The sequence below is a fragment of the Phyllostomus discolor genome, chromosome 4, assembly GCF_004126475.2.
Source record: "Phyllostomus discolor isolate MPI-MPIP mPhyDis1 chromosome 4, mPhyDis1.pri.v3, whole genome shotgun sequence".
In the NCBI taxonomy this organism is placed as follows: Eukaryota; Metazoa; Chordata; class Mammalia; order Chiroptera; family Phyllostomidae; genus Phyllostomus; species Phyllostomus discolor.
Genome location: NC_040906.2, coordinates 110,951,447 through 110,975,658, shown reverse-complemented (window position 1 = coordinate 110,975,658; position 24,212 = coordinate 110,951,447). Strand labels below are relative to the sequence as shown.

At 54.6% G+C, this 24,212-nt stretch overlaps 1 protein-coding gene across 4 annotated transcripts in view; it reads left to right on the top strand.

Annotated features, from left to right (window-relative positions):
• Window positions 1-360: 360 nt before the first annotated feature.
• MDGA1 (MAM domain containing glycosylphosphatidylinositol anchor 1) overlaps window positions 361-24,212 on the top strand; it is a 55,019-nt gene continuing 31,167 nt past the window's right edge. For all 4 annotated transcript variants that reach the window (XM_036024061.1, XM_028510597.2, XM_036024059.1 and 1 more), the window contains exon 1: window positions 361-926. In XM_036024061.1, the coding sequence (XP_035879954.1) occupies window positions 854-926 (73 nt within the window). In that variant the 5' untranslated portion in view covers window positions 361-853. The remainder of the gene's footprint in view (window positions 927-24,212) is intronic.

The following is a 24,212-nucleotide window of genomic DNA, read 5'->3' as shown; positions in this document are numbered from 1 at the left end:
GGCAAGGCGCAGACCCGCTCTCCGGAGAGCACGGATCCCGGGAGCATCACTGCCGCCGCCGGACCGCGGGAGCGGAGCGCGGCGAGCGGAGGCGGCGAGAGACGGCGAGAGGCGCCGGCGCTGCAGCTCCGGCCTCGGCGAGAGCGCGAATATTTTTCAAACGACTCAAACTTTCCTCCTTTCCCCTCTTGCTGGGGTCTTTCTTGATCGGAATTGCTCTCCGGATTCCCGTGGGGCGACCGGGCGCGATTCCTCCCCGGGGTTCCTTGGCGGTTCAGCCAACTTCGTGGACCCGGGGCCCCGTGGCTCTCTCTTCTTGGCCGAGCCCAGCCCACGCTGCTCCTCCGCCCGGGAGAGCCCAGAGCACACGCCGAAGGACTGGAGACCGCGGACTAACCCGCGCGGAGACTCGGCCTCCCCGCCCGGCTCAGCGGAGGGGCGTCCCCTGGGTGGAAAAAACAAGTTTATCAGCGGTCCCTGGCCTGTTGGATCGAAGCGCCGCAGACGACGCAGTGGGTGTCTGGCGCCCAGTACCCTGAGGGGAAAGCCCTGGGGACTCCGGAAGACTCGGCGGCAGCGCTCCTCCTGCCTGGGCGCAGGTTGCTGAGCCGGGCGCGCGGAGGCACCCGGGGCCGGGCCAGCGCCCCCTGTATTCTCACCCGGGCAGCGGCCCCGCTGGAGGAGAAACCCGGGTAGCCGCCGCCGCCTCAGTTTCCTGGTTTCAGTCGCCGCAGCCGCCCCCTCCGTGGCCTCTCGAAGAAGGGGAAGAGGAAGGGGGCATCGCGGAGCCCCGGCGGATGCGCCCCCCGCCGCCTCTCTGGCTGCGCCGCCTCGCGGGGATGAAGCACCGGTCATGAACATGGAGGTGACCTGCCTTCTACTTCTGACGCTGATCCCCTTCCACTGCCGAGGACAAGGAGTCTACGGTAAGAGCCCGAGTCCCGCTGCACGCTGGCTTAGCACCGAGCGGAAACTTTGCAAGAAGCGCAAAGTGCGCGCCGCCGGGGTTTGGTGGGGGACCCCGGCTCGCACTCTGGAGTGGTTGCCGGGATCCCCGCCCTTTTTCCCGGGCGCAAGGAGATCGAGCTGGCTGCTTTGGAGCGTGGAGACGGGTCGTAGGGTCTGGCGTGAAGCTGGCGATGCCAGGGGGAGGTACCCGCTTTCTCAAACCCTGTCCGTGGCGGGAGGGACTCATAACCCTGGAGAGCACCAAGTCGGCTTCCGAGATCCCGACAGACCCCAGCCGGGGGGCTGGGGCAGACACTTGGACCAAAACCTGGTTCTACCCTGGTTTGGCCTCCGGAGTGGAAGCTGAGCGATGCGCAACCCGGAGTTGCGTGCGGCTTGCGGGAGAGCTGACTGCTGGCACAGCCGGCGAGCCGCGGGCTGCCTTCCCGGATATCGGGGAGGCTTCGCTTCTTTTACTCGCTTCTTGGCAGCTCGGGTGGATGCCATATCCCCTGGATCCGGCGCCGAAAACCCCATCATCCTTTTTCGGACTTCTCCGGAGCCAGTTCTTCCTGCTCCCGGTATCCATCTACAAAAGCTCAGCCCCACCTTCCTTCTTCGTGTACACACACACACACACACACACACACACTCAGCTACCGTCCCCAGGAAACGCATATTCGTCACGCACCCAGCCGCTACATGTCCAAACTCTGCCTCCTGCCCCGCAGCTTTGCTCCCTCATCCCCGCGCCTCACTCCAGGGTTCCAAGGGGACTCCAGTTACCCTTTCTCCTTTTTCTCCCGTGTGTTTTCCCTGAGAAAGGCCCGGAGAGCAGGCATCAGCCTTCTCAGGGACCCTTCCTCCGAGTTCTATTGCCCGAAATGCCCCGACCCCACAACACAAAAAGTCAGTCTCTGGGCCCAGTGGCCCGTACTTTGCCTTCTGACTGCTGGGCGGTCTGTGTAGGCCACCTTTTAGTGATGTGTAGCTGGAGTGGGACAGATTCGCTTTCTTTCTCTGAGCTTGAGGGCCTACTTACTTGCCTTCAGATCAGGGGAGAGTTTGCCTGTCCGGTTGGTGAGGGTCAGAGGATTTGTCCCTCCCTCACTGTTTTGGCTGCCAGCCTCAGGTGCAGATTCGAAATGCTTCCTTCTGGGGGTACCTCACAAGAGGGAGGGGTGCCCTGAGGGGTTTCTGGAAGGTGACTTGCTGGCTGGCATGGGCCTAATTCCCTGAGGAGGCTGGCCCAGGCATCTGGCCAAACTCTGCTTCTTAATTAGTTTGTGTGTCTCTTACTGCCTGGCCCTTCAGATGGGCCAGAAAAGGAAAGAAGGAGGAAGAATGTAGCAGGGACTGAAGAGAGGCTGGCTTATTGGCAAGAGGCTACTGAACGGGTTCCAGAGGCCTCAGCCTCCCCAGTGTAAGGGAAGACATCAGGGATGGGGGGTAGGGTGGGGAGTGCCCTTTTCCTACCCCCCCCCCGAAGATTTCCCTACAGCCTCAGTGTCTCCTTAAGAGGCAGCCTAAGAGGGACATCCATCAGGCCTTTACTTCTTTCTCATCACACCCCACTAGGCTCTGGCGAGTGACTGAGAGCCCTTCTGTTTGCTGGGGTCCTCCGCCTTGTCCTCCCTCTGAGTGCTCTTGGGTGGATCTGGCAAGCCCATCTCCTGGCCATCCTTCTTCACTCCCTCCACCTTCTCCAGCCTTCTCCAGGGCTGCATGGGGGCCCATCTCAAGGAAGCGCCCCTGAGTCTAGCCTGGAAAACCCATCAATGAGGGCACGGAGTGGGAGATAAGTGCAATGGTCTCTGCAGACCCTGATTTCAGAGTACTTTTACAAAGATTTTATTTATTTATTTTTAGAGAGGGAGGAAGGAAGGGAGAGAAGGAGAGAGTGAAACACTGATGTGTGAGAAAAACATTGCTCTGTTGCCTCTTGCATGCTCCCAACTGAGGACCTGGCCGAACTGGTGACCTTTTGGTTCCCAGGCCACTGCTCAATCCACTCAGCCATACTGGCTGATATTTCCTCCTTTCCATGTGCCTGGGTCCACGCTGCTCTCACTCAGAGTGAGTAAGGTGTGTCGTGTGCACTGGGGCCAACCTTGGGCTCTTGGGTAGCATTCTTTCCAACTGCCCTTTGAGAGTGTGGCTCCAGAGATGACTGGGGACTCAGAGGGTTTGCTGGGTGGAACGTCTTTATGGAGGTGGATGGAGAGAGAGCAAAAAGATCTAGTATGAGGAGGAGGATGGCAAGAGCCTACTGAGTTCATTGTGATGCTAGAAGCTTTGACCAGATACAGCAGAAGGGAGAACCAGTGTAGGGCTGGGTTTAGGGTAAGAAATAATGCGGAGAGCTGGCTTTCTGCCCCCCACTTTCCCTCTATCCCCAAAGCAGGTGAAGCAGCTTGAGAAAGAGTAGAATGTGGGGTGAAATGGTCACTAGTGTCCTCACTATATACCAGCACCCAGCATGGCGCCTGTACCTAGCAGGAGCTCAGCAAATATTTGTTGCAAAAATGTAGGGCCGTGGTTTAGGGGGAGTTTGAAGAAATGATTCTTCAAATTCTTTCTTTCCAAGAAGTCTGTCTAAGATGGTTTGCAGCAGGGTAGTTTGGCATTCTTTGAGGGTCTTTGGTTTGGGTGCATCTTGGAGTCTTAGGTCGGCAGCTGTAGGGGACCTAAGGGAGAAGAGAGAAGAGGCTAGGAGCCCAGTGCTGTCCTGACAGTGAGGATGGAGGCAGTTTTTACTCAACACACACACACACACACACACACACACAAAGAAGCAGAAGAGTGTGCCCTAGAGAGGGAACCCTCAGCCTCTTCTCCCCCTGCCCCAGAACAGTATGGCTGGAGAGGAGCAGATTAGTAAACCTGGAAGCTGAATTGAAGCGGGAAGAGCAGGATGTGGAGGGCAGACCCATCAGAGTCTGCCCTGAGCTGTGAGTCTCTGCTGAGGCTGGTAGAAGGCAGTGGCCGGGAGCCCTATGCCAGGCTTCCCTCCGAGGGCCCTCTTGCCGGCCCTGAGCTGAGCTGTCTGCAATAGGACTGGGGAAGCACTCTCAGCCTGGCCAGGTGGCTTCGCTTTTCTTTGGGGCACAGATGCTACAACAGCCGAGTACTAGACCAGATGGTCCATTTGGAGCTGGTTCCCCCTTTCCTCTTCGCCTCCCAGTCTCCTGGGTGGATCTTATAAACGGCTTTCTGGCAGCCCAGGGTGGTTGGCTGGCCCTAGAGGCCTGGTTCTGGGCAAAGGCAGTAGCCCATTGAAGGAGGAGTATTCTTTGTGAGGATAGCATCAGAAACTGCCTCCCCTGGCTTCCTCATTTCCTCCTGTAGCTGCCGGACTTCCAGCCAGGGGCAGGTGAAAGGCATTCCTCTCCCTTACAAAAGCACAACAATAATCCCTGGATTATTTAATATGCAGGAGTGGGAATTGACATTATCCTTAAGACAGGTTGTTTGCAACTTACTGGTGGAAGTCAAAATATTTCACCAAAGGTGTCATCAGAAACTACTATCCTATGCTAATTTTTGTGGGAACATGAAGACAGATGTTGAATAATTTGACAAGAGCAACATAGCTTACAGAATTATCACCAAGTCAGGGTTTTTTCCCCTGCTCCGAGGAGTGCGGAGAAGGAATTTCAGGAAATGTGTCTCCCAGTGCCATCTTCTGGGTGTTCGTCTAGGTGTGGACACTCTTGGGATTTTCATGGGAGTTTCTACCCTGTGTCTTGAACCTGCCTGTCAGGTTGGACTCTCCCCCTGGAGAAGGCATCGCATTGGAAAACTCTGGTACCCTACAGAGGCTAACAGAAAGCTTAGGGTTTTCCAAATGTCCTCAAGAAGTCCATGCCTCTGTCCTTCCTTCCTTCTCAGTCATAGCAACTGCATGAGGGAGAGGGCCTTGTGTCCCCCAGTCCAGGCTGCTTTATTTGCTGTACCAGCATTGTCTGTATACCCCCTCAATGGATGTTGGCTGCTGAGCCTGCCCGAGGGCTCTCCAAATCTAGAGTCAGGGCAAAGAGCCCCCATAGGGTCAAGATCTGCAAGATCTTTCATTTTATGAATCTGTGCTTCCTGGCTGGTGGGATTCTGGGGGGTGGCAGGGGTGGTTAGAGAGGATTTTATTAGTCAGGAAAGCACCCTTGACGAGGCGGGCTGCAGACACGCCAAGGGCCTACTTGTAATTGGTTAGGCTTGGCTGTGAGCTGCTGGGGCTGGGTGGCAAAGCCTCATTTAAAGCCTGGTATTAGCTCTGCTTTTCTGGAACATGGAGGGACGGGCGGGGGGCTCCATAGGGAGAATGGAGGGAGCTAATCACAGCAGCCAAGGCCGGCAAATGAATGATGCAGGAAATCAATACCTGGGTGCGGGAGTGGAAATCCTGGCAGTGGTAGCAGCCGTGGCTTCTCTGGCTGCCCAGGAGGCACAGGCGGGCCTGGGAGGAGTGAGACCGAGGCAGCAGTGTGGCGCACCCTCCTCTCCACTTCACACCCTCCGCACACTGCCTCCAGTTCTGCCTTCCTCCCCATCCTCACTCCTGCCTTGCAGCTAGGCTTGTGGAGCTTGGGGCAGAAGATGTCCCACCCAGCAAAGACAGGGGACCTGGGAGATGGAACCTTGGGCCTTTCAGTGTTGGAAGAGCCTCGCCCCTCTCTTACCTGCCTTTGTTCAAAGTCTGACCAAGCCCCAATTCCAGGGTGTGTGCCTGGGGACCCAGCCCTGTGCACCGGGCACTGCCACTCCAGATGTGGCCAGGAGGGGGCGGACTTGGCCGCCACATTGCTTATTGCTTTTTCTAGGTTTCCTTGGCCTCAAAACTCAAGGAGGATGAGACTACTTACTCTAATATCTTAGCTTGGGATCCAAGGGGGGCGCCTTAGGCCTTCTGCAGCTCCTTGCCTCCCTCCAGCTCTCCTGTTTCCCCTCCCAATGTCCCAGGGCATTCACTTGTGGCCAAATTCACATTTCCTTCCCCTAGGCCAACAGAAAGCCCTGGGGGGTGGGGGGAGGCGATGGTGGGGGGTTTAGCTCCCTGCGCTCTAGCCCAGGTGGGGCTGTGTGCAGAGCAGTCGCATGCCCTGCCAGCATTGCCTCTGTGTGAACCTGGGGTGTGGCCCCTGCCTTGCATCTTCCCCACCTTCATAGAAGACCTTGCTTTGTATCTGCTGATGGCAGGTACTAGCTGCTAAGGGGCCTCTATTGCATTTAAATGCCGATACGGAGGCAAAAGTAACACCTAACTCAAAGAAGTGAATCCCTTTTTTAAAAAAACAAAACAATGAAATCTCCCTTTCCCCAGGTCTATGACTAACACGTGCTCTTTGCAAAACAATAAGAGAATATATAAAAATATAAGGAAGAAGGTAAAATTCACTTGACATCCTGCCATGCCTTTAGTGATGGTTCTTTCTGGCATCTTTTTGTGCAAAGAGGAACAAACTTTTCAGGGAGAATCATTGGTTATAACAACAATCCCGGATAGGTGCGTAAGTGCCATATGCCTTACCAAGCATTTCCGTGCCTCCCCCCATTGCTTACATAACCTTATGAGAGGTCGGCAGAGCAGGTCCTGTTGCCCCCATTTTACAGATGAGGAAACGCAGCTGGTCACACAGCTGGTCAGGAGTGGTTCTGAGACTCCAGCCCAGTGTATCTTCTGATTTGGGGGCAGGAAAGCTGTACGGTGTGGCCCTCACCATTCATTGAATATCCACCTAGTATATCCCTTCAGCAAGGCCCTGTTCCGACAACTGACTGGGTGCCGAGATGAACAAGGTGGAGGCTCTGCCCTCGAGGGGAAGGTGGGGACTCACAGACCACGTGTTGGTTCCCGGAAGATCTTGATAAATGCGCTGTGACAATGGCAGGTAAAAGACTGTGGGAATTCGAAGGGAAAGGAGATTACAAGGCCTTGTGGGGAAGAGGCACTTGAACTGTCCTTGACAAAGAGAAGAAAGGACTGAGAAAGGCGTCCCTGGAGGAGGCAAAGGCACAGAGGAGAAAGAACCTGAGTGCGTATGGGGAGCAGTGTCACTCTGCTGGGCTGCAGCATAGGTTGAAAGGGAATCGAGACAGTTGGAGCCGGAACAGTAAAGGCACGGCAATCAAAATCACTAACGTTGACTGCCAAGCAGAGCTCACGAATGAGCACTGTCTTTGTCCACCCTCACCACAACCCCCGCGAGAGCCATGCATGACCTGATGTACCGACCAGTAAACTGAGGGCTCAGGAAGATGAAGTTCCTTGTCCAAGTGGCAGAGCTGGGCTTAAACCCAGATCTGCTGATGGCAAAGCCTTTGCTTGGGGGGAGGAGGCTGGAGGCCTGGGTTTGGGAGGAGCCGTTGGGAGAGCCATGAGCAGGGAAATGGGCTGATGTGAGCTATACTTCAGGCTGGGTGGCTGGCCAGGAGGTCCTGCAGCTGTCCAGGGAAGACGTGGTGAGGATGTGGTCCAGGGCGGGGGGCCGTGAGAGTGGACAGGAGGGACTGGGTACAAGAACTGCAGTCATTCCATGAATATGTGAGTGAAGATTCTATATCTTGAGATATTTGGGAAAAAACAAGTTCTTGCTCTCAGAGTTTATGTTCATATTAAGGGGAGACAGGCAATAAACAGGTCAATAAATAAGTATATAATGTATCCCATGATGAAGAGTTCTATGAAAAAGTGGTAAAACACCCAAGGGACAAGGAGTGGCAGACTGAGGTTCAAATTCATATATGGTGGTCGGGGGAGGCCTCCTTGAGTAGATGCCCCAGAACAGAGACCTGAAGATGCCTGGGGAGGAGAGAGAAAGCCGGGTGGGTGTCTGCAGGAAGTGTATTCTAGGCAGAATAATCAGTGCAAAGGTCCTGGGGTAGCTTGTTTGGCCACAGGGAGGAGGCTGGAGCGGAGGCAGCCACGGGGAGAGCTGCTGGGACCAGACTGTGGAAGGCTCTGTAAGGACAGTGTAAGGCTCTGCAGGGACTTTGGCTTATATTCTGAGTGAGGTGAGGAGCCATGGGAGGGTTTTGAGCAGAGGAGGGACATGAACTGCCACCTTTTTAGTAGAATCCTGCTGGCTGCCATGTGGAGAATAGACTGTAGGGCATTGGGTATGGGGGAAGAAAGCCAGTTAGAGACTCTTGCAGAAGGCAAGAAATGAGACTGTACAATCTGTAGGTCCTAAATGTGCTTCACGAAGAGCTCAGTCAAGGGGTAGGAGCTGAAAATGGCCCTGAGGTTTGGAGCTGGGAGGCTTGGCACACCACGACATCAAGGGAGAGCGAAAGGCACAGGAGGCCCGACAGGTCTGGGGCGGTGCAGTGAAGCAGTTCAGAGCCTGGACTTCTGGTGAGAAACCCGGGTCTGGACCCCAGCTCAGCTTGCACCAGCTCTGAGAGCTCGAGTTCCATCTGCTTCCTAAGGGTGGCTTGTCTGTGGGTCAGATGGAGACCATCATACCTGCCTACTCACTGCGTGGGTTTGCAATGAGGCAGGGCCCGGGCAGCCTGAGCACCGTGCCTGCACTGAGGCCACAAGAAGTAGCTTTATCTTCATGGCAATGCCAGTGCATTTGGAACTTCGTGGGGCTCTGGTGTGAGATGTCTGGGAGAGACGTTGTCGGGGCTGGTGGAGTGGATGTTGGTGCTCAGGACACAGATCCGCTCTGAAGAGGCAGGTTTGCACATGTGGGTTTGTGTGCACGCAGCTGAAGCCAGGAAGTGGAATGAAATTGCCAGGAGAGAGTGGGCGGAGTGAGAGAGGACACTGGCTGGGACCAGCACCCTGGGGTGGGAGGAGAAAGACAAGACAGAGCCGGTGGCCTCAGGGAGGGAGGAGGAGACCTGCAAGGGAACAGGGGCTGGAAAGCCAGGGGGAGGATGAGTCTGAGGGGGGAGGGGCATCTGAGGCAGTGGAGGAGGCAGATCTGATCAGTGGGCCTGGGCTAGGTCGAGTCTGCACCTCTGACACCCCCTGGGGCGAAGCCAGTGCTGCGGGCGCGTGGGTCAGTCTTCGAATGGTAAGGGCAGACAGGAAGGAGGACTGGACGCAGGTGGGCAGACCTTGGGTTGGAGGGCCAGGTGGGCAGCATGCTGCCTCTGAGAGACCCTTGACTAATAGCTCGCCTCGCTGAGCCTCAGTTTCTCCATCTGAAAGACTAGTTCAGGCATACACTCCTTGGAGTCAGAGGAGCCCAAGCAATAGCACCTTGTAAACTCTTAGGCAAACTATGGGGACTCTGTTTCACAAGAGCAGAGGGGGTGGCAGACAGATGGCAGGGAGCCCTGGGTGTGGGAGGCATGTGGAAGTCGGAAGTGCAGGCTGCGCTTTTGAGAGATGTGGCAGGCCAGCGAAGGCTGGTGGCAGCTCCTCCAGAAGGCCTAGCCCCCAGAAGGCAGCTGCGGCTGCGGGTCTGGGAAGCTGGGGCTGCAGGGGTGAGTGACCTCAGTGCGTGGGTGAAGCGGTATGGAGCGGGGGTGACTTGGCAGGTGTGACTTAGCCTGCTTTGGAGATTCTACCTCAGGCTCTTCCTGGGTCCTTTTGAGTCCCAGATACCCAGTCAAAATAGACTTTGATTATCTGGAGGATTGGGAGCTGTGTAGAGAAGTGCTTCTCGATCCCGGTGGCCTGACGGAACCACCCGGAGCGCTCTTTCAACCACAGGCGCCTGGCTGCGCCCAGGACCTCCTGAATCAGGAACTCTGCAGGTGGCGGCAAGGCAGCTGTGGTCGCAAGAGCTCTCCTGTTGGTTCTCAGGCACAGCTGGTGTAGACAGTGCATCGGAAGGAGTCAGGCCCTAACAGCTGTCTTCTTCCTGGGGCTTTCTGAGGGCATTTCTGAGTTTTCTGGGTCACTGCCCAAGCTTTGGTTCAGTCAAGCTCATGTGGGCCCTGGGGTCTTTAAACACACACACACACACACACACACACACACTTTTTATTTTTAAAATTATGAACACGGAGACTACAGAGACTCCCTATTTTAATAGTGGTAACTGGAAGGTCCAGGTCAGGAGCTTGGGAAACTGGCCCCTCTCTCTGCTTCCAACCAGGGAATCTCCGGTCCCAAACCTGGAGAGATTGAAAGAGACTGCCCGGAGGTGCTGCGTTCACTGATTTGCAATAGGCAAATCCTGTTACCTTTCTGAAATGTGGCTCTCTTGTTCATTCTCTTCCCCATTTGGTTTGTAAATAAATGAAAATCTCAGAACTGGGCTACATTGTAGCAATTCAGTGTGACCCAAGCAAACAGTTCAGGAGTACCTGCTAAGCATCTGGAAGGGTGGGGGGGCGGGCGCTGTGGCTGCAGAGGTGGAGGCCACCGGCCCCGCGGAGCTCGCAGTGGAGTGGGAGAATGCACCCGTTTCCAGGGCCCTCATTTTTCAGAAGGAGAAGCTCGAGCGATTGCCAAAGGCCCTACAGTGGCAGGTAGTGGAGTCAGGATTTGAACTCAAGCTGAATTGAACTAATGCCAAGTCCGGAGCCCGCCCGCTGCTCCCAGTGCGAGGCTCCTCAGGGCAGGATCGGGCTGGTTGGTGTTCCCGGGGCTGTGCTGCTGAGTTAGGAATCTCTTTCTTTTGCTAGAAACAAAGGTCTGGTGACAGAGGCTCCAAGTTCAAGCTGACTTTCTGAAGTTCGGAGGTAGGCTGTCCACAGCTGCCGTGGTGGCTCCTTGGTCACTGGAGATCCAGGCTTCTTTCAGCGTGTTGCTCTGCTCTGTTTACAGTGCTGGTTCTCAAACTTTGCTTCATGTTAGAATTACCTGAGGAGTGTTAAAAATCCCAAGGCCTAGGTCATACCTCAAACCAATTAAATTAGAATATCTGGGAGTGGGAAATAGGCACCAGCATTTTTTTTAAGATCCCTAGGTGATTCCAATGTGCAGCAAAGTTTGGGAACCCCTGCTTTCGAGCATTTTGCCTCAGAGTCACCCAAGGGCTGCTGGGGCTCAGCCATCATGACTCATTCCAAGTGGAAGAAGAGAGGGACATTTGAAAGAGCAGGGCTACCAGCTGAGTCAGCTCCCTTTAACGAACTTTTCCAGAAACCCCCTCCCAATGACTTTTGCTTACATCTCATGAGCCATTCTCAGCTGCAAGCGAGGCTGAGAAGGGCACATTCTCACCTAAGACAGTATCGGGGTTTAGTTAGAAAAAAGGGGAGAATGGACATTGGGAAGGTAGTGTGCAGTCTTTACCACAAATTTCCACCTCACAGTCACTTGGCGTTTCTTGAAATGAGAGAGGATTTAGATGAAAGTGAACATTGTGCTCCTCCCCCTTCTCCCCCAACCCTGCCAGCCCCACTCAGGTGGGGTGGGGGGCTCTGGCTGCTCTGAGGATGCCCAGTTGGGAGTTTATAGAAGACCAAGACCAGAGCAGGGGAGAGACTTGCTTGGGGTCACCCAAGCATTCCTATGGGGGTCCCAGCTTCCTGTCTGCCAGAACTTTCCTTCCCTCCTCCCCACCCCATGCCCTGTTCATGCTTCATGACGTTGTTGATTTCTGCTGGTTGGTACCTCTTTCCTTTGGCAAGTGGCTCCTTTCAGTACCAGCCACAGGAGAGCTCTGTGGAGTTTTGGGGAACAGAAACTAAGGGCTATGCCAGAAGCCATGGGCCAGAGAGCACTGCAGAGGTGATCCAGCTCATCTTTCTGCCTCTTGGCAGGCCCACACCCACATGAGACCTGGGGAATGCACCGCTGTTTGCTCAACATCTCTAGTACTTTGTTTTTGGGAAGTTCTTCTCATTATCTGACTTTAATTCAATTTGCTGTAACATAACCTCTTGTTAGAAAGATTCAGGAGCTGAGGCCCCTGAGCTGAACTTGAACATTTCCTTGGCCCTGAAACTTTCCCTATGTGATTCTTAAGAAGCTCTTAATGAGGTACTCTTTCCATCTCTGAGAAGGACATCAGGAAGGCAGAGGTGGGGAGGGAGCTAATTCTTATGGCCCCATCTACCTGGGCTGGGTTCTGGTGTTCTGGTAAAATGGTGACCTTGGGGAGGTCAGTTTACCTTCCAGCAAAATACATGAGCACGCCAGGCAGGCTGAAGTTCTGTGCTGTGGTGAGGCCTGGCATTACTCTCCTTTCTGGAATCAGGCCACAGGGTAGACACAGAGACGGCCGTGAGTGGGGCCGAGGGTGGAGCAAGGAGTGAGCTCACTCAGCTGCCAGCAAGTGGCCCTAAGTGACCCAGAAGCAGGTCTTTGAGATTCAGTGCAGGAAGAGGCTGAGACCAGAGAAGGTAAGTGAGTTGTCAAAGTCACACAGCAATTAGGTACGAAAGCTAAAATTAAAAACCATGTCAAGGGACTTTACAGCTGGATCTTTCTTATTCTCCTACATAAACCTGTAGGCTCAGGAGAAGCCAGGACATGTCGACATGGCGTTTATAAGCTCATTTTATGCCTGCATTTCTACAACCCTCTCCCGACCCCGTAAACCCCATTACTTATTCCCAGGCCTCGTTGCATCCAGGCTACAAAACACGGGGCTCCTTCTGGGTCCAGGACTCCTGGGTAGATGCACTTTAGGGTTACCAACAAAGCAGCCAGCAGGGACCGCCCCTGTTCCCAGAGTGCTGCTCTGGGAGTACCCGGCAGCCCTTGAGCCTTTTCCCAGAGGCTCGGGTTGGTTGATCCGTAGATCCGTTAAGTTGGATCTTGAAGCAGTGGGATTCAGGCGAGGGGGTTTCAGAGAAGCGATGGGTGGAGGCAGAGTGTGTGTGCACGTGGTTGTGTGAGTGTGGTTGTGGGACCAGATGAGGGCCCCAGGTTGTGGCATCGTGAGAGACTTAATAGGGGATGCCGTGATGATCAGAATTGTCTTGGACTCATGGTTTTGGTTTGGGTTCCCCAGAAGCAGACCCTGAGATAAGGAGCCGAGTGCAGGCAGTGTATTTGGGAGGTGAGCACGGGGAGCTCAGGTAGGGGAATGGGGATGGGAGCCAGGGAAGCGAAGGGAACCGTGGTCAAGCCAGTCACCCCCATGTCTCACTGAGGACCCCTGGGACACTGGAAAGCAAACACTCAGAGTTCGCCCGTGGCATTGAGGGGGCTGGGCAGGTGCACAACGACTCCCATCTGCCGCTGGTCGCAGGCTGCTCCTGGGGGTGTTCATCCCTGGTGCTTCGCAGCACACGCAGGCGGTGGGACTCTAGCCTCAGGTGCTGGCGCTGTGCGTGGCAGTGGTCAGAGGAGGCGACAGCCTGGACTTCATCCCGTTCAAGCCTTTCGTCTTGCTTTTTCAGAACCAGTCTGTTGCTGAGCTGTTTGTTTATAGGTCTTGTCTTCTGGGCTGCGTGCAGAAGCCTTGACTCCAGGCAGAAAAACCTCTCCTGTGGCCACCAGACCCATGAGCTCTTCATTTGCTTCCTTGGATTCTGTGACCAGAATTCTAGCTTGTTAATTTTCCCAAGGCCTTCCTGGTAGAATGCAGGCTCTCCCTGAAGGGTTGAGGGGCCTCACACCTGGGGACGGCAGGGCTAGGGGCTTTGTTGAGGACAAACCCAGAGTCTCCAGGGTCCTTTGGGCGTTGCCATGGGCACCATCATTATCTCCCCACCCTCTGAATTCAGAACTAAGAAAGAGGTGGGGACAATCTCTGAGACTAGAAGATTGCCCTTTTTCTCTGCAGGCAGGATTCTCTGTGGGTAACGCGGTCGATTGCATTCTGTCCACTTCCCTCTGCAGGAAAGAAACCTCCCGTCGCTAATGGCCTGGCTAGTCTGCACCCCGAAGGTCCCTGGGCCTTAGGAGCCCAGATCAGAGTGGTACCTCCATGCTGTTGTAGATTTATCTCAGTCTTTTCACTGCCAACTGGGCCCTGAGATTAATTAGTAAATCACAACTTTCTTGAGTATTGTCTGTGTGCCTGGTGGTGTCCTGGGCGCTGAGACAGCAGAGAACAAGACAAAGAGATGATTGGGAATCACAGGCTTGTGGAGTGACAAAGCCAGGGGAGACCTCAGGGCAGACCTCCTCGTTTGTCAGAAGAGAAACCCAAGGCTGAGAGAAGGCGAGAGAAGTCTTCGGGCCACACAGCCCATAGGCAGCCCAGTTTGGAATTATGGAAAGGTCAGAGATAATGGGCTTAGAGATCACCTGGCCCTAAATGCTCAGGTTTTTAGAGGCAGAAACCAGTGGCCAGAGATGAAAGGTCATGCCAAGCTAGTGGGAATGCTTTGCCTGCCAGTGAACCAAACCTCTCTTCCTCATCTGGGCTCTAATATACTGAGGGGTGTGTGCACGTGTGTGCATGTGTGTGCACAGAACCACTGGCGTTAGATAAACTGCTCTCTCTGGGTACCGCAGCAGGAGCTGAAATACATTCCGAATGTTCTCTGTACTTTGTGCATGTGCACTGTATCTGTGTTTTTGTGCACATGTGAATATCGAGGCCACGCATGAGCTGAACGTATGCACATACATGCTGACGTTGCACTCACGAACGTGAAGATACGTGCAGGAGGCAATGCTTGACTGTGGGGGGTACTATGGACCTCTTTTCCCATCCACCTTCATCCCATTGCCCCTCCTGGATACCCTTGCCTTGGGTCCCAGGCAGAGGGGTGGGAATGGGCCGTCAGCTGGTGCTTGTGTCCAGCCTGGGTTAGGGCTGCCCCTGCCCTCCTAGGAGTCCTGAAGTGGGGGCAGGGGCAGGCCAAGGCTGACCTGGAGCTCTGGGCTAATTTTCCTGGCCTCCATCGATCCAGCTGCTTCTCCTGAGTCTATTAGCAGTCGGCGAGTGAAAATATCCCCCATCGTGAGCCCTGACCTGAGACAGGGAGGAATCCATAGCAATTTGTTCAAACAGAAGAAAGCATTTTTCTCTGATTTGTATTCCAATTTATTCCAGGCAGGAAGGGGGTCAGGGTGGGGAGGGGATGAACCCTGGCACTCCAGAATTGGGCTCAGGCCTGTCAGCCCCCATGCCAGCCAGGGTGGCAGCTGGAGCTCCCCATGGTTCCTGGGGGAGGGTGGGCCCCAGCAGGGGGACGGGAAGAGAGGCCTGCCAGCCTTCCCAGCAGGCCCTGCTTGGCTGGAGAGATCAGTTGTGGATTTGGTTTCACAAAACACAAAGCCGCCCACTTGGAGCCTCTCTCCCAGGCACTGGGGCCTGTGCCAGGCGTGCGCTCACCCGCTGCTCCTGTGCCAGGGTGGGGGCGGGGCTGGGCGCATGGACACAGTGGCCCCAGTTGGACTGAGCGGCAGGGGGCCTATTCTTCTCCTGAAGCCCTCCCCAGCCAGCTTTGCAGGAACAGAGTTGCTCAGGCTCAGAGGGGACCTGGCACCCTGGAAGAGCTCTGTGCAGGACGGGAGCCCCTCACTGAGAGCCCCTCACCACGGGATCCCTGAGCGCATCTCTGTGACGCAGTGCTTATGCTTTATTCCTGCTCTGAGCAAACTGGGGCTCACTGGTGTCCTAACTAGGAAGTCTCTTTTGAGCTGACATTTATTAAGTGCCTACTGTTTTCTGGGCACTGGGCTAGTGCTGCCAAGTGCCAGTCCGTGCAGGGTCCAGTCTTCTTTGTGTGCCTCAGTTTCCTCTGCTTGATGTGCTTACCCTTCCACATACTTTTGTCACCTTCTTCACTCATCTCTGTTCAGTCTTTCCCTTCTGGGAATCGCTTCTCCCTTCCATGGAGGGTGGCCCTGATAAGGGTCTCAGGTCTGATGGCTCTGCAGCCCCATTTTTCCAGAGGGACCCTGTAAACAGGCCAGCTCTTTTTCTTCTGGGTCACTTCCTTTAGCCCCACCTCACCCTCCCCTCCCCACCAGGGCCCAGGCCTTTGCAGAAGTGGCGCCATGGCAACCACAGAGGAGGATTCTGGGAAGGGTGAGCCAAATGGTCCTGCAGCCCCCCACCCCCACTGTTTCCTTCCCTCATTTGTCATCATCCCCCAGGGAGGGAATAAGCAGAGAAGTTCTTCACATTGAGGTGTCAGTGACTAGCAGCCCTGAGAGCAGTGGTGGCACATGACTTGCCAGGCTCCATGACACCAGCAAGGTCTAATTTCAGAAGCAAGCACCTAAATATATCAAAGTCGATGAATAATCATCTCTCTGACTCAGGTGGGATTATAGGGAGGCACTGTGGCCTGGAAGATAGGAGTAGAGGCTTCTGGACCAGATCTGGGTTCAAGTTCTGCCTTAGCCACTCACTGGTGTGTGATCTTGAGGAGGTGATGCTCCGTGCCTCAGTTTCCCCATGCACAAGATGGCAGTAATAGTAGCACCTTCCTCAGGGGGCTGTGGTGAAGAGGAAATGGGAGTGCTTGTGGAAGGCCATTCTTAGCCTGGTTCCTGGCGTGTGGGGGGTAAATGACCCAGCTATTCAGAGGAGGACCTGCTAAGTGAGTGATTTCAGCACCCAGTTTGACTCAGGAAGCTGGTAAGTCACAGAAGCTGCCATCAGGGAAGTGACATGTGAGCCTCTGGGTGTGGCCATGTGGCACAATATTGGCAGAGAGGGAGCAAGATGCAGAGCCTGGTCCAGGAGGTGGGGGTGGCAGAATTCCAGTGCTCCCATTTTCTTCTCGGGAAGTTCAGAGCAGGAACCCTTCTGTGGGGCTCTTCTACAGATGGGGAGACCGGTTTGCCTTCAGCCTTTGCTGCCGCCCCAGCACTGCCCATTCCAGACCTCACTTTCCTCCTAGGGCACAGTCCTTCCTTCCCCAGCCTTAGCCCCGAGGAGCCTCCTAATAGCAGTGACTTTTCTGTGCCTGGCTGTGATTGAACTCTGGTCCAATTGGCCTCCCCCAACCCCAACCTGCTGGGTTTCAAGTCATTTGCAAGTTGTTCAGAGGCTCAGCATTATAATCAGGTCCTACAGTGCATACCACTTATGTGGTTTCTAAAATTTTAGCCTAAAAAGGAGAGAAGCCCTTCAGTGATGGAGGGAAAAATAATGAGAATAATTAAGCGGTGGGGGGGGCAGGTATGGCATTTCCTGATTTATAAATATACCTGATGCTAAAGAAAATATGTTCCTAAACTTCATGCTTCTCAAATTGACTCTTAAAAAAAAAAGATTGTTCATCCCTTTCACGGGTATAACATGCTTTCCCTCCCAGGGGTGTTCACCTTTTGACAGGGACACAGGGGGTGGACAAGTGACAGTTTATTAGGCCAGGTGTTGATGAGTGTGGGGAAGGACACACAGCACAAGGAAAGGACAGAGAGCGATGGAAGGGGGACGGACCGGCGTGCCATCTTCAACGAAGTGACCTGGGAAGGACTTTGGAAGAGACAGGTGATGGGTGAGCCCTGGGAATCTGGGCAGAGCATCTGGCAGAAGGAGCCGCATGTGCAAAGGCCCCAGGAAGGAGTGGGCTTGGCCCGCAGAGAGCAGGGTGGCCACAGTGGGGCGGTGGGCAGAGAACACAAGGTGGGGATGGGGGCCCGTGACAGGGGTGTGGCAGGCCCTTGAATAGCACTGGCTTTGACTCCAAGTGAGTTGGGAGCCATGGTAGGGTTTTGAGCAGAAGAGGGATCCCTCGGGCTGTGTGTGGAGGGCAGATCGCACCAGGCAAGGGAGGAGCAGGGTAGACTGACCAGGAGGCTGCTGTAATAACTCAGGCAGGAGGTGGTGGTGGCAGCTAAGGGGTTAGAGTCAGGATCTGTTCTGAAGTTCAAGTTGAGAGGGCTCACTGGTCGACTGGGTGTGGGATGTGGAGGAAGAAGTCAGGGACGGCTCCTAGGTTTCTGGCTGACAGCAGGGGACAGTGTGTTTTCACTAATGGGTGGGCGAAGGGTGGCTCGCAGGACTTGGGGTGTCAGGCGGCATAAGAGCGGACCTCCTGGGATCAGTGGATGAAGAGGGGCAGAAAGCTAATCAGGCCCCTATGTTTGGCTCCCTGGTTGTTGTTGTTGTTGTTTTAAGATTTTATTTATTTATTTTTAGAGAGAGGGGAAGGGAGGGAGAAAAAGAGGGAGAGAAATATCAAGGTGTGGTTGCCTCTCATGTGCCCTCTACTGGGGATCTGGCCGGCAACCTAGGCTTGTGCCCTGACCAGGGATCAAACCAGCAACCCCTTGGTTCTCAGGCTGGTGCTCAATCCACTGAACCACACCAGAGAGGGCTGGCTCCCTGGGTTTTAACCTCAGAGCCACCGTTCTCCCGCCTCCTGAGCTGGGATGAAGGCCTGGCTGGAGGAACTCTGCTGGGGCAGCTTTAAGAGGTTTCAGGCAGTTGGGTTATGGCACCCATAACCCCACCCCACAGCTGGGTGGGCTGATGGCTGGGAACCCCCAGTGGCCTGGGGTGGGGGGATCAGAGTTCTGCCTGGCGGTGGTAGACTCCCCAGAAATACTGTCCTTCCTTGCCCTGTCCTCTGTCCCAGGGTCTAAGGCCCCTCCTGCTCCGGAGCTGCAAGATCGATTTTGCTTTCAGGTTGTTATTGTTATTATTACCCACTTAAACAACTTCACGGGGGGAAAAAAGGAACCCGGTGACCATCAAACCTCAACCACTCATTCCGAGTTCCCTGCCCACACCTGTCAATATGTTTTTACATAGCAGTAAACAGTGGTCTGCTCTGCTTTCTGGGACGACTTTATCTCCTACGCACGTCTCCCGGTATCGACTGAGCCCTCAGACCTGTCACTTTAACGGCCTCAGGGCACCCCCTGCATCGACGGGCTGCAGTTAGGTCACCATTTCTCCGTTTGCCCGGCGTTTGGGCAGACGCCAATTTTCCTTTCTCCTGAATAGCCCTGCCGTGAATGTCCTTATGTGAATTACTTTTTCCTTTTAAATTATTTCCTTGGGGCCTGGTCCCCAAAGTGAGAGTGCCTAATAGGTCACGGGATGGGAACAGTTTTATGGTTCTCGTTTCGCGCTGCTGGGCTGGGCTGTAAAAAGGGTGAGCCAGCCCTGTGCACAGGCCAGCCACAATGGATTTCATTATTTTAATTTATTTTCACTGGTTTGATAGGTGCATTATGGCCTGATTCTTAACGTCCAGTTTTCACTTCCTGAAGCTGCATTTAGGTATTTCGGCCCCTAATGAGACCTCGTCTGTGCAGAACTTCACAGTTTACACGTCGCTCTCCGGGATGTCATCTCACTTAAGACACCATCGGCCTGACGTTACCGGTCTCTGTTTTATATGGCAGACTTGGGTTGAGTCAAGTTCAGTGCTGGAGTGGAGCCTTCAGGCAGTACTTTCAGATTTGGGTGGTAAGGACTCCCTGCCGCCTGCCACCATCCCCTTCTTTCTGAGGGCCCAGCCTCCCCAAATGTTCATTTCAGCCCAAATCCAGTGCCTAAGCCCTGTGTCTCCCCTCAGCGCCCACAGCAAGTCTGTGCCCCAGGATGTGCCCTGTGCTGCCAATGTGGGGCTTGGAGGAGGCTGCCAGGATTCGGGGTCAGGTGGGGCTTTGGGGATCTTTGCTTCAGCAAAGCCACTGCTCCCTCCATTCCCTGCCCCAGGACTCCATGTTCTGGGTTGGGGGGCTGGTCCTGGCAGTGTCTCTGGTCCCACCCAGGATGTGCCCCATACCTAGTGTTGGTCACAGGTACACTGGAGCCTCAGGCTCCTAGGGACAGGGTCACTCAGGGGACTGTTGGGGTCCTCATTGGATATTACAATGATGTTGCAACTCTCAGAGTCAAGGGACCTTCTCACGGAGGACACACCTGAGGTATGAGTATGAGGCATGAGGTATTCTGCTTCCTTCAAACTAGATTTCGGAGGATCTACGAGGCAGCCTGTGCTGTGCATGGTAGGTGCCATTCTTGTAGTATTTAGCACTCAGGATAGGAAGCACTCTTCTGCGCATTTTACAGACAGGAAAGTGGAGCTCTAGACTAGAGGGTTAAACGACTTGTCCCAGACCACACAGCAATCGCTGCAACAGCCTGGACGAGAGCCCCAGGCCCGTGGCTGCGTCTCCTCCGGCCCGGCCCCGCCCCTCCTATGGACGGGGTCAGTGGGTAAGCTTCCGCACATGGGCACTTGGTCATATCTAGTCTGGGTCACTTTCAGAGCCCAGGGCCAAGTGAACTGCAGTGATGGGGTCCCCAGGACTTGCAGAGCTTGGTGGGTCTGGGTTGCTGGGACCTAGGAGGGAAAAATTTTTTTTTAATCTTCACACAAGGATTTTTTTTTTTAAGAGAGAAGGGAAGGAGAAAGAGGGGGAGAGAGACAGTGCTGTGAGAGAAATATCAATTGGATGCCTTCTATATGTGCCCCAATTGGGGATCAAACCCACAACCTAGGTATGCACCCTGACTGGGAATTGAACTCGAAGCCTTTTGGTATAGGGGACGATGCTCCAACCAACTGAGCCACCCTTCCAGGGCCAGGCAAACTTTACATGAGTAACTCCATGTCCATGGGCCTCACATCTATAGGCCAGGTAGGGTCAGGTCCTGGGTTTTAGAAGCCATTCTCTGCTGTGATAAGGGCAGCCCCTCTGTCCCACCAGCATCTAGTATGTCCTCCTGGGGAGAGCTTCCCTTCCACTGATCCCCTCTTTTAGCCCACCTTGACGCCTGGTCTCTTGAGATGATAGCCCTTGGCATTCCCCCCAAAGTAGATCCCCTCATTCAGGGACACATTTTCCTCTTACAGGCCCTTGGAACAGGTTCCCAAAGGATCCTTGGCTATGTTATCAAATGGAAGGGGAACTGATACTTATTGAGCACCTACTAGGTAATAGTCATTGTACTCTGTACCCAATGCATATTATCTTATTTTATCCACACAACCTAAAAGTTATTACCTCTACAGCCTCAGATGTGGTATTATTCCCCGTTTGCGGATTAAGAAACGAGGCTTCAAAAGGTTGAATAAATGACTTGCCCAAGGTCAAATGGTCATTAGGTGAGAGACAGAGCCCTATTTCCTGCCCCTCCCACCAACCACCTGTGCAGCCCCTCAAGCTGGCAGTCACAGCCTCGTATGAAGCACTGCCCCACCTGAGGCCTGTGCCTTTCTGCTCTCTTCCTGAGTGTCCTCCCTGCACTAAGGTTGGAGCTGCCCTAAGTCCCCTCACTGCTGAGAGTTTGGATCCCAGTGTTCTGGGGCCCACTAGGGAGAAAGTCCCTTTCTCCTGGGGCCCTCGTTTATAAGACTCTCCCAGTGGCCTGTCCCGATATCCCAGTGTCCCATATGTGGTGTGCAAATTAGACTTCCACTGATACTCAGACATGGAAGAGTGTGAACATGCGCTCTCAAAACCTGTGCACCTTCTGATGAGGCCGGGATGTGGATGCAGCAGTGCCGAATGCTCCTAGGGACTGGGGCACAGATGGACTGGCCACCACTTTCGGCAGAGGAGGGCTGCTAGGAGTGCCAGGCTCTGCCAGGGCGTCAGGCTTTGAACATGGGCCCAGCCCTGTAAATGGTAGCAGGCTGGGCAAGCCGCAGCAGGCCCTGCATCTGACTACGAGAGCACAGCTAGGTTTCACGCTCCATTACAGTGACAGGGTGGCAGCCTGTGCACTGGTCCTTTCAGCTCTGCCTGCTCTCCACACTTAGTGACAGCGCCCTTGTACCCAGAGGCCAGCAACACATACACTGGGGCTGGGGAGAGATTTTTGCAGCCAAAGGGGAGGTCGGTTGAATGGGGGTTTGATTTAATGAGCGAAGAGGCCCTGTGGTGGAGAGCAGACCTTAATGTGGTCTGCAGCAAGGGGAGGACAGAGCCTCTTCAGTGAGGAGGGCTGGGCCTCCCTTGGCTCTGCATCCTAGCGCTGAGAGCTGGATAGTTCACCTACTAGGTGCTCAGAAAATGTTACAGAGGAATCGATGAATCAGTGGCATGCTAACAGGTGACTGGGTGTGACTTTGGAGGGGTTTCAAGGCCAGGGAGCGAGGATGGAGAGGGAACTGGCTTGGACCAAGGCCTAATGACCTGAGAGAATGTCCAGGTGTAGACAAGGCAGTGTACTTGGCATCCCTTCCAGATGACCAGCCCGAAGGTGAGGCCAGAGGAGATGAGGGCTAGGTAGGACTGTTTCACACTGGTTTCCCCATTGTAGAATGAGAGCCTCCCCCAGACCTGGGGTGCTCCTGAGAAGTCACCTGGCCCGTCCTGGCTGGCCGTGAACAGAAGACAGGCTTCAGCCAGCTCTGAAGCCAGCCCAGTCGGTGGGGAGGGCAGGGCAAAGCCCCACTGTGGAGAGCACAGAGGGCAGGGGTCCTCCATGGTCGAAGGCCCTCAGGAGAGGCGCCTAAGCATCATCCCTGTCAGGAGGAGGCCCAGGCGGAGCCGGCCAGGCGCCTGCCCTGACAGCCTTCTCCCAGACCCCAGCCACCATTCTCTGAGCAGCTAATTAAAAGAGAAAAGCCTGTTAATATTTCAGCACTGTTAACCCATTCAAGTATTAAGCGTACATTGGCATTACCTGCATGAAGGAATCGATAAACATGTGCGTACCACGGGCTGGGAGGGCAGGGGAGAGGTAGTCTCCAAGGATGCCGCACGAGAATGGCTCACCAGAGACTCAGTCCTGCATGTCCTCAGCCCTGTGCGGGCACTGGGCACTGGAAATGCATGGGGCTGAGCACAAAAGTCAGAGAGTCAGGCAGACTCCCAACCAGCAGGGAGCTGACTTAACCTTGCTGAGCCTCAGCTTCCCCATCTGACAAATGGGAACAATAATAGGCTTGTTATGAGCAATAGATAAAATAGCAGATATAAAACAGTGCAGTGCTGGCACAGAGCGAGTTGTTATATTACGTGTACACTGTTGTGTTACGAGGGAGATCTGAAACGTAACTGAAGCTCACAGCAATCCCTCCCCACTTCCTTCCTGCCTCTTTGCAGGCCTCGTCCCAGCTCTTCTAGACTCTACGCTGCCCTAGGGCGGGGCCTGGCGCCATCGCTCCTTGTACCCTGGCACTAGCCCCAGCCCCAGCCCCAGCCCCTCACACTCATGAGGATTTGCTGGATGCCCGTGCAGCCAGCACCAGAACACAGATTGTGATTCCTCATTGCCTGGCTCAGAACACCCGGCGATGCTGCAGGAGGTGGCTAGGGTGGCTGCCCTGGCATCTGACGGCTGGGCAGGTGGGACCAACTCCAGGTGGGGAAGCCCCCTCTCCTTTTCTCTCCTTGCCTTTGCCCCACTCTGCTCTGTGTGGAAGTTTCCCCAGGCTGCAGACACGCTTCCCCTGAAAGAGCCAGGAGCAGGGAGCAGGACAACAGCCCCCACTTGGCTACGATTGACTTTTTCAAATGTGGCGGAAGAGGAAACGGAAGGAAAGCTGCTGGGGCTTCAGATCCAGGTTTCCGTGCATTTTGCTGTCTGCTTGCCTTATCTGGCTCTACATGTACTGTTGCATCCTCAAGCGTTTGATGAAATTCCCTGTCTAGGTTCCGGTGAGAATTGTCTTCGGAAGCCCAGTGGGCAAGTTGGAAGCAGCCTTTACATGAGTGTTGAGAGTTTGTGGCTTCCTCACTGGGCCTGCTGGGTCCCGGCAGGCCCCACCCCCACCTACAATTTGAGGTGTCTACTTTTGGGGGAAGAAAGGACTGAGCTGATTGGTCAGAAGCGTTCTGCCAGGGACTCCCTGTTTTTGCCTCAGCCGTCCTCATGATGATGTTGCCCCATGAGCGACATCTCTCGTGCCACTTGACCATTCTCCGCCAAGGGACTGGTGTGTGTGTGTGTGTGTGTGTGTGTGTAGGGGCGGGGGAGTGTTACCTGACTCCACAGCCTTAGCTTTGTACTGAGTGTCAGGTCAGCACTTCCGCATTTGCTGTGTACAGCACTTCTGTTCCTCAAGGTGTTAAGAGATAACTCTGTGAAGAAAGGGCTTTATGGTCCAATACAGTTGGAAAGCGCTGGAGTAAACCAAGTGTTTACCGAGGGTCTTTTCAAAGCTTTTAATACTATACTCCTGTGCACTGAGACTGGGGAGAGAGAAGATGCAGTGTCCTTATTCAGTGGGAACTATCGAGGAACACTTCGCGGCACACAGGTTGGGGGACAGTTTCCTTTTTTCATGGGGGTTTATTGATAGAGCTCAGAGAGTGACGTAGGAAAGGCTCAGGACCAGAGGCAGGGAAACATACTTGGTTCCAAAATCCTGTTTTGTTTCCTGTCCACCAATGCGGTATCAAGCAGAGACGGTCGGATCCCACGGTGCTTCTGAACTCCGTGGGAACGTGTTACAGATATGAACTCCGAGGCCCGTGCCTGGAGAGTCAGAGCCTGTGGTTCCTCGGGGGCCTGGGAATCTGTGCTCTGACGGGCTCCCCTGGGGACACAGGGTGGGGGTGGGGAGTCTGAGGATGACTGAGA